General features: G+C 44.6%; 1 protein-coding gene across 2 annotated transcripts; it reads left to right on the top strand.

Annotated features, from left to right (window-relative positions):
* The first annotated feature begins 4,693 nt into the window (after positions 1–4,693).
* Positions 4,694–12,448, top strand: HNRNPL (heterogeneous nuclear ribonucleoprotein L). Of its 2 annotated transcripts, XM_083159921.1 has the most exons (14): positions 4,694–4,852; positions 6,337–6,455; positions 6,840–7,080; positions 7,229–7,314; positions 7,964–8,060; positions 8,147–8,219; positions 9,856–9,927; positions 10,011–10,294; positions 10,379–10,500; positions 10,584–10,785; positions 10,912–10,969; positions 11,050–11,133; positions 11,244–11,339; positions 12,243–12,448. In XM_083159921.1, exons 1-14 carry the CDS (start codon positions 4,739–4,741, stop codon positions 12,299–12,301), a joined length of 1,707 nt encoding a protein of 568 aa, XP_083016047.1. In that variant the 5' UTR covers positions 4,694–4,738; the 3' UTR covers positions 12,302–12,448. The 2 variants fall into 2 exon arrangements, with proteins under 2 accessions (XP_083016047.1, XP_083016048.1); XM_083159922.1 differs by lacking the exon at positions 11,050–11,133.
* The last annotated feature ends 965 nt before the right edge of the window (positions 12,449–13,413 follow it).

Here is a 13,413-nt window from a genome sequence, read left to right as displayed (position 1 = left end):
TAGTTCTTTACAATTGGAAAGTAATAGAAAGTAATAGCGAACCATTGACATAATGTAGGACGGTATTCAATGTGGGGGACGAGCGGCGGCAAGGGGGGTTTGTATGACGAGTATGGCTTTTTTTAGCGAGGAAATGCCATCCTCATCGTCCCCTTGCCAGCCTTTCACCCTATTCTATGTTCCTGGGAAATCCTCGCCATCAGAGGGCAGCGAGGATTCCCCGGAACAACGAGATTTAACGCAAATGCATGGAGCCTGCTGCATATAGCGGCGAGCCTCGCTGTTTTGATGTCCGCACTTGTCGTTTCCACCTTGACTCGTGGAGCAGGTGAGGTGGAGGTGGCGAGTGAGGGGGGTGGGGGGGTGCGTTGAATACTCTGACGGTGAAATATTGGCACTGCTTGGGTGTGTTCACAATGGAATCTAAATTTGCAGTGTAAAAATAAGCAGCCAGTATTTACCATGCACGGAAACAAAATAACTCACCCAAATGTAATGCTCTCTGCATATGTTACATCTGCCCCCCCCTGCAGTGCACATGGTTTTGTCCATTTTGAGAACAAATTTGTCCTGTGATCAGGTCTGATTTAAGCCCAATATACACAATCTTATGTCTTCTTGGGATATTGTGCATTTAGATGGGATACGGTCATTAGGTCGACAAGCACTGGGTCGACACCACTAGGTCGACATGCAGCAAGGTCGACATTGATCTAGGTTGACATGGGTCTAGGTCGACATGCAGCATGGTCGACATTGATGTAGGTTGACATGGGTCTAGGTCGACATGCAGCAAGGTCGACATTGATCTAGGTTGACATGGGTCTAGGTCGACATGATATTAGGTCGACATGGGCTAGGTTGACAGTCAAAAGGTCGACATGGGGTTTTTCACTGTTTTTTCGAGCCGACGTGTGCCGACAGGCAGTATTTCATGCCCTACCATCCACTATGGCGTGGTGGGAGAAAAAAATAGTGTGCCTGGAGCATTGCGAGCGATGCCAGAGGATGCGGTGCACTTCAAACTGTGACCATGTCGACTGTGTCGACATTCGGGTAAAAAAACTGTGAAAAACCCCATGTTGACCTAATGCTTGTGTCGACCTAAGGTCATGTCGAGCTTGATCCATGTCGACCTTGCTGCATGTCGACCTAGTGGTGTCAACCCAATGCTTGTCGACCTAGTTGTAGACCCAACGATCCCAACCCATTTAGATTTAGGCCTGGATGTCGGCACTCTGAAACATATCTGGTGGAGATGTCCTAAATTGAAAATTTATTGGTCAGATGTATTCACAGCGTATTCTAAATTATTGAATACCAACTAATTCTTCCTTTTGGCTTCTCACTCTCATACCCCTCTCTCTGAATTCAAAAAGTCTTTGCTTAAACACATAGGTATTGCCGCCGTGATACCTGTTCTCTGGAAATCCCCTGTCCCTCCGTCCCACAAAGACTGGTTTGCGAGACTTGATTACTTTATGTCAATTGAAGACCTATTGAGTTCCTCCCCAGGTAAAATAGCTGCCTTCACTGTTATCTGGCATCTGTGGATGGAATATAAAACTTCTGATGATAAATTATATATGATCTCTGTATCATATTAATTAGTATTGATGCACTAGCAATTAGAGGCTCCCATCCCCTCCACCCATTTACTTTACTTTTCCCTTTGTTTTTTTCCTTTTTTCATCCCTTTTAATGTCTTTTTGAAGGTATGTTAGATTTGATTGATTTGTTAACAAAAAAAACCCACAAATGACTAGATGTATTTGGAGATATATAAATTATCTGAGTATTTCGACACAAATAGTTTTTTATTGACAAGCTGTCTGAAATAGATGTGTGTTTTTATTTATTATTTATTTATTAACAGTTTCTTATATAGCGCATACATATTCCGCAGTGCTTTACAGAGAATATTTGAACATTCCCTGCCCCAGTGGAGCTTACAATCTATATTACCTTCCACATGTGTACACACACACACACACACACACACACACACACACACACACACGAGCCTACCAGTATATTTTTGGAATGTGGGAGGAAACCGGAGTACCCGGAGGAAACCCACGCATGTACAGGGAGAATATACAACTCCGCACAGTTAGAGCCATGGCGGGAATCGAACCCAAGACCTCAGTGCTGTGAGCCAGTAATGCAGTAATGCTAACCATTTCACCATCCGTACTGGCCCGTGCGTTAAAAGTAATAAAAATTAAATGCATAAAAAAAAAAAAAAACTATTTTTGGGCCTGATTTTGGTAAAATTGCAGGTTTCTAGCAATGTTTTGGTTGTTTTGCAAATCAATAGTGCACACAATACTTTCGTGTACTCTTCAAAAGCTTGGTATGATGGGAGATTATGCAAGGATAATACTCCATGTGGGAAGTGAGTATAAAGCCCTGTACACACACATCGATTTGCTTTTGATTCAATGTTAGATTCGATTTTCTATTAGATCTTTCCATTCGATTTGGCATTAGATCTATACTTTTGCATTAGATATGGAATTCGATATACATTCATGGTACATTGCACACATTCGATTTACTAGATCGAATTCGATATTTCCTTGGCTGCACAGTAGATTTTACGGTTCGATTTTGTGAGAACGGGAGCGCGCATCGAATCAAATGTAGATCGAAAGTGACACAAAAACCATTTGATTTCGTTTAGTATTCGATTTTGCTTCTATAAGCAAAATCGAATCGAAAATCTGAAAAAATCGATGCATATGTACAGGGCTTAAGGAGCATCTATCATTATGAGGGCTTTATATTCAAGGGTTGATGGGTGTATAAACTAAACAAATAGAGTTATATTAGGTTTGGCTTGGTTTTTGCATGTCTGCCCCATACATTCTAGACAATATCGTTTACAAACGATAGTCAACAATTTCCAGCTAAACATCCGGTGAACGATATATGCATACAAACGCTGAACGATATGGTTAAGGATATCGTTCAGTGACGTCATCGGGTCTCCTGCTGAACATGCAGTCATTGTCATTGACTATATATAGTTAACATTAGCCCCATACACACTAGAAAAGTGTGTGCACTCAATATTGTTAACGATGCACGATTCCCCACATTGTTAATGCATTATCGATACTCCCCTAACCCATTTGCTGAATATGTAGGTTGACTTTAGCTATGTAATCAATGACCAGTATATTCAGCGCGTCCTGTTGATGTCACTGAATGATATTGTTAAGTGTGTACACTCAATATTGTTTGACCAACGGCATCGCCGATATAGTTACCTAAATCAACGGTGCCCCTAGTTGTGTAGTGTGTATGGGGCTATTGAACTGGATATACAGACGACAATAGATCTCGTTAAGGCATACACACTAGACGATGTTAACAATATTCTAATCCTTGGCTTAACTATATATCATCTAGTGCGTTGGGAGTTGTGTACATTAGCTAAATTAATAAACTGGTGTTTGTCTATTGCAGTGGTAGCCAACTCCAGTCCTCGAGAGCTACCAACAGTTCTCGTTTTCCAGCTGCACTCATTACTGACTAACACATTTTAAAAGATCCACAGGTGGAGCTAATTATTTCACTTGTGATTCGGAGAGACCTGGAAAATGTTAACTGTTGTTAGCTCTCGAGGACTGGAGTTGGCTACCCCTGGTCTAGTGTTACCACCACCACCCATCTGGGATTATTCTGGACAGACCGGTAATTAAGACTGGAGTCTGGATGGGTGGCGTTCCGGGACTACACAAGTATTTTTTTTTTTTTACAGTTTCTTATATAGCGCAGCAGATTCCGTTGCACTTTACAATAGCTTCCTATTCCCGGGCATTGTATAGTCCTGGAACGCCACACCTCTGGATTCCGGTCTCATTAACCGGATTGAGCAGAGTAAACCCGGCTGGGCGCTAACTCTTTGTCACTGTATATTAAGTCCAGGTAACTGCAATATTTGATTACTAAGGAGGCCTTTGGAGCAGGGCACTGTGCACCAGGTGCAGTAAGTAACCATATTGCAAGGCATGCATGTAGCAGAGCACCACCACCACTTGCCTTCATGGTGCACATGGCTGCTGCACAATTTATTTATTATTTATTTACAGTTTCTTATATAGCGCAGCAGATTCCGTTGCGCTTTACAATAGTAGACAGTGATAAGACAAACTGGGTAACAACAGACAGACTTGGAGGTAGGAGGGCCCTGCTGCAAGCACATTTGCAATAGGCCCTCTAGTTAATGTATTTATGTTCTCTTCCTCTATTAGTCGTGACCTGGTAATGTGGGTCACTGCCTTTGGCGTGCAGTAGACAACACATCCATACACTGCATATCACGCTATACGTTTAATAGATGTGTCCTCAAATCCAATCCTTAAAATGAATGAGACGCCATTACACACAAACGGCCGTGCACAACAAGATGGCGGCTCATCCGTCCCCCCTGTAAGCTTTCTCCCCTCAACGAGAGAAGACCAATCAAAGTGGGGGAGGGCGGGGCGTGTGCCCTGACCGACGTCTCCTCTGGCCAACGGGATCTCCAGTCGGTACAGCCCACCCTCCCGAGGTTGCGCCCAATGACCTGCCTAACGGCCTGAGTGGCATGGGTCACGAACCAATCAGCGTAGGAGCGGCAGGAGTGGCGCCTATTCGGACCTATCGCGTGGCGGCGAAAGGGCGGGGCGGCATAGGTTTAGCCCCGGCGCCATGTTACGGAGCTCTCAGTCCCGGCGGATCTCTGAAGATGGCGGCAGCTGCAGCGGTGGGAGGAAGGTCAGCTTATTACGGGACTGAGGGTGGCCGTGCCCCGAAGAGGATGAAGACGGACGGATCCGACGATAACGTGGCGGCCTCGGCGGTAAGAAGAGTGCTTTGTTCCCGGGGCGGGTTGTATGGCGACACGGGGGGGTCTACCAGAGCCTCCATAGTGCGTGTGTGAGGCCTACTACTTAACTTCTTGCAGGCACAGTGCCTCAATATGGGGTAGAATTCTTTATTCTCTGTATGTAGCACACAGGCTGCCCATTGCTGGCTCAAACACCAGAAAGGCCACCCTTTTCCAACTTTATAGCTGTGTTTCTACACACTACCCCGAAACTATTGCTGTACCCTCCCTCCCCCAGACAACCCAATGTGATCTATGTACCCCCCGACTTTACCTTTACACCAGGGATGGGGAACCTTCGTCCCGCCAGCTGTTGTTGAACTACATATCCCAGCATGCCTTGAAACCGTTTTAGCTTGGACAAAACTGTAGCGGGGTATCCTGGGATTTGTAGTTCAACAACAGCTGGAGGGCCGAAGGTTCCTGCTTTACACCGTGGGGTACAAACACCAATATATTAGTCTAAAGCTGTATTCCTAGATGGTTGTGCCTGTATCGTTTTGTGTGGGGTCGTCTACACTAGAAGATTCTAGAATCTCAATGTTTGGGAACTAATTGCAATCAACCACTTTTAAAAGCTAGAAAATGGACAAATGATCAGATTTTCATTCCATCCCGATTAGCAAGATCTTATAGTGTGTATGCACCTTAAGTGATCCCTTTGTACTGCTACCCTTAGCCAGTTTCCTTTCATATCCGCCTACTCCATTGTGTGGCAAGGTAGCATGGTGTGTGTTTTAAATTGTGCAGCCATCTGTTCCTCCTGCAGTAAAGAAGCCTGGGTATACTTAAGTATGTTTTTGCAATGCCTATTGGGCCTCACCGGCTTCTGTCTCCCGTAGATGGTCAGCATTCCTTGTGTAAAGGAAATGAAGCTACTGGGTTTTTGGCTGCCCTGTAGGTTACACAAAGACATATTGTATACATGCCATGGTTAAAATGGCATATTCTGGTCCTGCTGTGTGAGTGCTCTTTAGTGAGGGGGTGTGTTTAGAATTATGAATGAAGTCTTGGCATTCTGGTCCAAGAAGCCTTGTAAGCTGGTGAAGGCAAACAAAGGAGTGTTGTAGGAAATGTTAAGCCAAGAAGCCTGGCTTCCCAGGTGCTAGGCTTCCCATATGCTTTTAGTCCTTTCCCAGTAAGGGTTTGTCCATAAATCTTCAATCTGTTACACATCAATCTCAAAGGCAGCTTGCAGTGCTGCATTTATCCATCTGCTTCAAAGCTTAGAAGATAAAGGTGGCAATGCAAAGATTTGAATTGTCTGAGGCACAAGTTGGACCTTTTTACTAGTTGCCCCCTCCCCTCTTTTTACATGATATAAATCTGTCTGAATTGGTCCAAATAGGACTTGTATGGGCACCTTTTTCAGCTACAGTATTGTAGGGGATGCCCTGTACTATTATGTAACTGCTCAGTAGGTACCAAATTCACTAATTTTCCTGCATGTATATTAGGAAGGATACGATGACCCCCACAAAACTCCGGCCTCCCCTGTGGTCCATGTCAGGGGACTGATTGATGGAGTGGTGGAGGCTGATCTTGCTGAGGCGTTGCAGGAGTTCGGTACTATCAGGTATGAGCTCACCAAGCAGTAATCCAGTAATTATGTTTTTAATTGTCTAATTCATTTTTTTATTGTTCAATTACGTGACTATTAGTGTTATTATGAAGATTAAGTACATACAATATGCAAACCTGTGATGTATGGTCACAAAGAATTTCCCCTGTTTATCTAACTCTGGAACATCAATTCCCGTAAATAGTGTTATTATGGATACAGGCATGCAGTTTTCCTTATATAAATGTTATCATGGGAGACAAATATTATGAATGTCTCCTTTCTCAAATAGGTTGTATTTTTCCTATTTCCCAGCACTCCCCTTTGTCACTTGTAATTGGTCTGTGAGATCTACTCTTTACGTGTGATTACGTTCCAATAGAAGTCTGTTTCTTGTAGCTATGTTGTAGTGATGCCGAAGAAGAGGCAGGCCCTTGTGGAGTTCGAGGACATTCTGGGAGCCTGTAATGCTGTCAACTATGCAGCGGACAATCAGATCTATGTAGCTGGTCATCCAGGTTTTGTCAACTACTCCACCAGCCAGAAAATCTCTCGTCCTGTGGACACCGGAGATGACTCCAGGGGAGTTAACAACGTCCTTCTGTTCACCATCCTGAACCCCATCTATTCCATCACAACGGTAAGAGCAGCTATTGGGAGGGAATGGCATGGTGACCTACATCTGTTGTAGCCGTGACCTCTTCATTGTTACTATAATTAAACTATTATCTCTGCTTTCTGTGCGGGTAGAAATGGCCTAAAATAGACGTTTGTCTTCTGTTCACTAGGATGTACTCTACACCATCTGTAATCCATGTGGACCAGTCCAGCGGATCGTCATCTTCAGGAAGAATGGCGTCCAGGCCATGGTGGAATATCCTTTCTGTGCTGTTTCATTTATCTCTTTGTGTAACAAGAGACCATTGAACATAACCTGTTTAGTTATTATCATTTTGTCCTTTCAGTAAGTTAGTCATGTATATTCCTACGGACAGCAGTGGCACTTGAGTTCTCAAAAAATAGTCATTTTGTATAATGTGAACCGGTTACCATGGCATGCTGGTGAAACTGCCCATTCTGCTCGCATGACATTTCCGCGTTAGAATGGTTATTTCACAGTGGCAATGCTTGTAAAATACATGGTACTTTTGGGGAATTCATGTGTAATAACTGGCTTCCGGTGCTCTTCTGTGTGTATGTATTTAGTGTGGTGAAGGCATTGTGCAGTGTAGACAAGGGGAGGCTAAACCGGTCTTCAAGATCTACCAACGGTGCATGTTTTCCAGGCAACCTGTGCATCTATAGTAGGAATGAATGCAGCAGGTTTGAAAATGTGACTGTTAGTAATGACTACAGCTGTGCAGCAGATGGGTAACCTGGAAAAGTGGACCGCTGGTAGATCTCAAGGACAGGTTTGGCCACCCCTGGTGTAGACTTTTCAGAAGCGTCAAGACACCAGGGAAAACACATTTTGCAATTCCTTTTTACTGTGTTCATTGTATGTTTTCCTTAACCCTTTGCACGTTTGACTCTGTACAAAGTGCCCAGCGAGCGAAGGCCTCCCTGAACGGGGCCGACATCTACTCCGGGTGTTGCACTCTGAAGATTGAGTATGCTAAGGTAAGAAACCTGCTCAGGGGGATAACATGACTACCTTGCACAGGTTCCCACGTGGTGACTAATATTTCCCTCCCTTCATTCCAAAGCCCACAAGACTGAATGTCTTCAAAAACGACCAGGACACTTGGGACTACACCAACCCTACCCTGAGTGGACAAGGTAATTATTTCCCTATTAATGTGTCCTGTATACATGCAGTATTCATTAGTCTGATCAAATGCACAAGACTGGCACGTCACACTCTGTAATGCCATTGCTTCGACTCCTGGCAACCAAGAAACTTGGTCCCTTTCTTCCAAACCTGCCGCTTTGTCGCTCAGAATAAGATCTAGTAGTAAGTTCAACCAGACCATACGGCACCTGTGCAGAAATGCATTTACCGCCTAATCTTCATGCATGTCTAAAGAGGGCTTCTGGGTGAGCCGTTTGGCTCCAGACCGTTTCTCCCTAGAGCAAGCAATGGCATTACACGACCAAACCTAACACATTTCTTTTCCAAGGTACATACTAGATTCCATGTGCAGGGGCCAGCTCAGTGCTGCCTCAGACAAAGGCAGTTTACTCAAACTGAGCCGAGAGGCAGCGGTTCTGGTTTTTCAGAGGCCACCCCACTAGTTGGGGAAGCTTCCCGGCTCCCTCTCGGGGGTCCAGGACTGACAGGCCCTTGTCTGCACATCGTTTTTATTAGACACACAGTGTAGTGAGACAGCACGGAGACACTCATCGCAGAAATACCAGGCCTTCTGCAGAGGTCACACACGGAGAGAACATCACACGGTGACCCAAGAGCCAAGTCGCTGAAACTGGGGCTTCCAACAGGCATGTTACAAGTACAGAGATGCTCTCAAATAACGCTGCAGGCATGACCAGTACAGAGAACGTTCTCCACATTTACAGCAGACATTTTTAAAAGTACAGAGAAACTTGAGTGCCACACGCCATTACCATGTATTTACAAATGAACACAGTCATGTAACGGGCACAGAAGTGGGTCTGCACATGCCATGGCAGGCAGAAACGGGACATGCTACAACATAAACACCACGCGAGCCTCTACCCACTACAGACAGTTTTTGTCCTCACCAACCAAGTCCAGAAGAGCCGAACATACCTCACACCCCTTCAAGATACAGGACGCGTGACGGGGGGCAGACAACAGCTAGCAGCTTCATAACAAGAAAAAAAAAAACACTCACATGGAGCACACAGAACACGGAGAAACATGTTAGCAACATGTGAGCCTTTTACAGAATGCCAATTGTTGAGTTGTTTTTGACGTTCAATGTAACTCATGACTGAAACCATGTGATGCAGGGTCGCTACGTGTGTATGGCGGGGCGGCACCTGTCAGAGCTCTGCTAACGCACACATGAGGTATCCAATGGTAAGCGAAATACAGATATGTTATTGTCTCTGGGACCCATCTGTAAGTAAGTCTTTTCTCAATCTTTGTGCTCATTATCCCCCCCCAATTAAATGTCCTGTGCTCAGTCAGGTTGATTTCGGGGATGGGTTGACCTGTGTATCAAGGTCCCTTTGTTGCAGAATGTAGGAGCGGCCCTTGGTTTGGGATGGGAAGGTGTTGGAGGGATGTCAATGTTACTGGGCCCCCCTTTTTTTGGGCTAATGCTTAGTGGGTACTCTAGCACTCTGAAGACGGTGCTTCAAAGCCTTGATACACAGTTCTTATAATCAGGGCAGAGAGCGGTCACCCCATTTTTTGATTAGACTGCGGGGTTTTGAATCTGGGATCAATTGGGGTACTAAGCAATTTCTTCTATGTGAATGCTTTTAGGTGAATCCCCAGGCAATCCTAACAAACGCCAGAGGAACCCGCCATTGCTAGGAGACCACCCTGCAGAGTATGGTAAGACCATTTCAGCCATAGGGTTGCACAGCTATTGAAGTATATGAACTGGTGTTATATCTGACCATGGTTTATTCCCGCAGTTGGAGGACCACATGGAGGTTATCATGGCCACTACCATGAGGAGGCGTATGGCCCTCCACCCCCACACTACGAGGGTCGTAGGATGGGTGGTCCCCCTCCTGTAGGAGCACCACGTCGAGGCCCAAATCGCTATGGTCCTCAATATGGTCACCCTCCACCACCACCCCCAGAATATGGCCCCCATGCAGACAGCCCAGTGTTAATGGTTTATGGACTTGACCCCAGCAAGATGAATTGCGATCGGGTGTTCAATGTGTTTTGTTTATACGGCAATGTGGAGAAGGTAAGAAGGGGGTTTCTGGATAAGTGGCTGGTCCTGGCTAGTGGTTAGGGCTTTTTAGACTTAACCTTTTGCTTCTCTTATCAGGTGAAGTTCATGAAGAGCAAGCCAGGAGCTGCTATGGTAGAGATGGCTGATGGGTATGCTGTTGACAGAGCCCTTACTCACCTGAACAACAACTTTATGTTTGGACAGAAACTTAGTGTATGGTGAGTTACCAGCTCCGCATGTTGAGCGGACTATGGTCTATTTACTCCTAGGATGGTTACAAACTGTAAACTTCTTTATCTAGTGTGTCGAAGCAGCAGTCTATTGTACCTGGTCAGTCCTACGGCCTGGAAGATGGCTCATGCAGTTTCAAGGTGTTCAGTGGCTCCCGCAACAATCGCTTCACTTCCCCTGAGCAGGCTGCCAAAAACCGCATTCAGCAGCCCAGCAATGTTCTCCATTTCTTCAACGCTCCTCCAGAAGTGACCGAACAGAACTTCCTAGAGGTAAGTGCCATTTCTATATACCTAATTTTTAAGCTTAGAGTGGTTGGTTCTTGACTAGAATTGCCATAAAAGCTGCATCTAGGAATCCATGGCATGTTTTGGCTTACCATCAATCTGCTTTTGTAGATCTCTGATGAACTGGGGCTGAAGAAACCGGCTTCTGTCAAAGTGTTTTCGGGAAAAAGTAAGTATTGCAGTAACAAAATTTTTAAACTCCCTTCCATTCTCGTGCATGGTCCTAAAAAACACATTTTACCTCTATAGCTGGTAATAGAACAAGGCTGAATAACGGTACGGTTGTAGGTGGAGGTCAGGCTGCAGTAGGTTTACCTGAGCGTGCCAACAAAGGTTAGTGCTGCAGCTCAAATTTCCTGGCCCCTTGCACGCCAGTCGATTCCTACACGTTGCAGAACGTCGGTGTACCGGTCACTAATCTCATGGAAATGTTCTGTGTTTAGGTGAAAGGAGTTCGTCTGGACTGCTGGAGTGGGAGTCGAAGAACGAGGCCCTTGAAACACTTTCCCTCCTTAATCATTACCAGATGAAAAATCCCAGTGAGTACTCTTCTTTTGGACATCTTCGGTTCTCTGAAGCCTAGATCATAGATAATGCTGTCTTGGAACACATGATCTCGGTACAGAACTAGATGACCTTTATACCCCTTTCACACTGACAGATTTCCTGCTTTCTTGCAAATGAATGTGCAACAAGCCGGGAAATTGGTCAGTGTGAAAGGGTCCTGAAAGATTGTCCCGGTTCTAATACTCAGATTTCAACCCGGGACATTCCTGGGTCCAGGGTTAGTGTGACTGGTTAACCCGGGTCCCGTTCACTGCACTGTGGAAGATGCTGACCTCTCCCAATTGCACCATCCGCCTGGCTTTATGCCGTGTCGGGCGGCTGGTGTGGAAGTGATTGCAAGCTGGGTCACACCTGGGAATTTGTACCCGGTTTGCAAGCGCTTTCTAGTGTGAAAGGGGTGTTACTATAATGTTTGCTTGGCTTAGCTGTCAGATATGCAATTTTGGTTTTGTGAGTAAGCGATCTCTAAATTTTGCAAGGTAAAAAGCTGTGTGTTCCCACATCAATGGGTTTTAAGCAGACTTTTTGGCCACATAGACCTACCACAAAGGCGCAATAAACTGTTCTAGCTGCTTGTCTTAATGGCCACAGCTAATCTCCCACTGAACCTTCACTTCCCCTGGCACCTTATGTTTCCAGATTAAGAGGTGCTAAAAACCCTGTATTCAACTTGTATATTCGTGTGATCCAAAGCACTGCCTGATGTACGCTGGTGGGTTCTTCAGAGCAATAGTTACTGTGGAGGCAGCTGTTTCTGTGCTTCCTATCCATTGTATTCATGTTATCTTTTATTCACTATGACCACATCATGGTATAGTATTTTATTTCATCTCCATTGTGCTTTTTTAGCCACTAATCTCATTCTCCTCTTTCAGATGGTCCATACCCCTACACCCTGAAACTGTGCTTCTCCACTGCCCAGCATGCATCATAACCTCCAGGACATTTCAAGGTCGCTCCCTCCCCGCTACTGTTTAGTAAAAGTTTGGCTATTTGAGCTAGTTCTTATTTTTTGGACTTTTTTTATTTTTAATGTATCAGTGCTTTTATTTAGCACATGTGAATAAAATGTTTGGGGACACTTGTGTAGTATCATTGATTTTTCTTAATTTGTTATTAAACTTCCCATGATTAACAAATAGCTATTTTTGCTAGTGCAGCTTAATAATCAAAGTATTCCTGGTGAAGAACTCCCGTTCCAGAATAGATTCTGGAGTGATGACTCAGGTTTTATTCGGAACACTGGGGCCGATGTATTAAGCCTGATAAAGTGGAAGGTGATAACACACCAGCCGAGCAACTCTCCTAACTAACTTATCAAACTGCGTTCTCACCTTCCATTTTATCAGGCTTAATACTTCTGCCCGGTATTGTAATCTCAGGTTCCACTTGAGCACTATGCTGAGGGTCTGTTATGTAATGTGGACATCTCTAGTGTGCTGAGATTGGCTATCCTGGACCCCCAATCAGCTGCAGGCTGAAGCAGATCCTGTCAAAAGCACCACCTACCATACCCACTTGGTATTCTCCATTATTTATCTCTACAGTAAATGATGGTAGTGCTTATAATCATACATTCCCAATGTCTAGCACAAACTATTCCCAAAATGTTCAGTTTCTAGGTGTAAAACCATATAGTGGCAGAGTAGTGGATTATTGTATATATTTTTTCTAGTTATGTCTTATATGGGGTAGAATATCTAGGCTGCTTAATAGTGGGACTACAGGACTTTACAACACAACATGTGTCAGGGAAGCTACATTCTCTATTTTAATCAACTGTTTGGGGTCTTTTGTAAACCATTTCCCACATATTTAAAGTAAGAACATCTTCACTATGACTGGGAATGTGAAAAGGATCAAAGATCTGCATTGTATGAAGAGTAAGGATCACTTTGTTCATTCTCCTACCACATTTTATTATAACAAAATGCTCCACTATGTAACCTTACTACGCCTCCCAAAACTTCTAACAATCTGGAGCCAATTGATCAGACTGACACCTATTTTTGAAGGTGCCCATACATGTTACGATAATAGCATGCA

Source organism: Crinia signifera, chromosome 9, assembly GCF_055691185.1.
Source record: "Crinia signifera chromosome 9, ASM5569118v1, whole genome shotgun sequence".
NCBI lineage: Eukaryota > Metazoa > Chordata > Amphibia > Anura > Myobatrachidae > Crinia > Crinia signifera.
The sequence above is the reverse complement of the archived record's forward strand: the minus strand, read 5'-3'. Positions and strand labels throughout refer to the sequence as shown.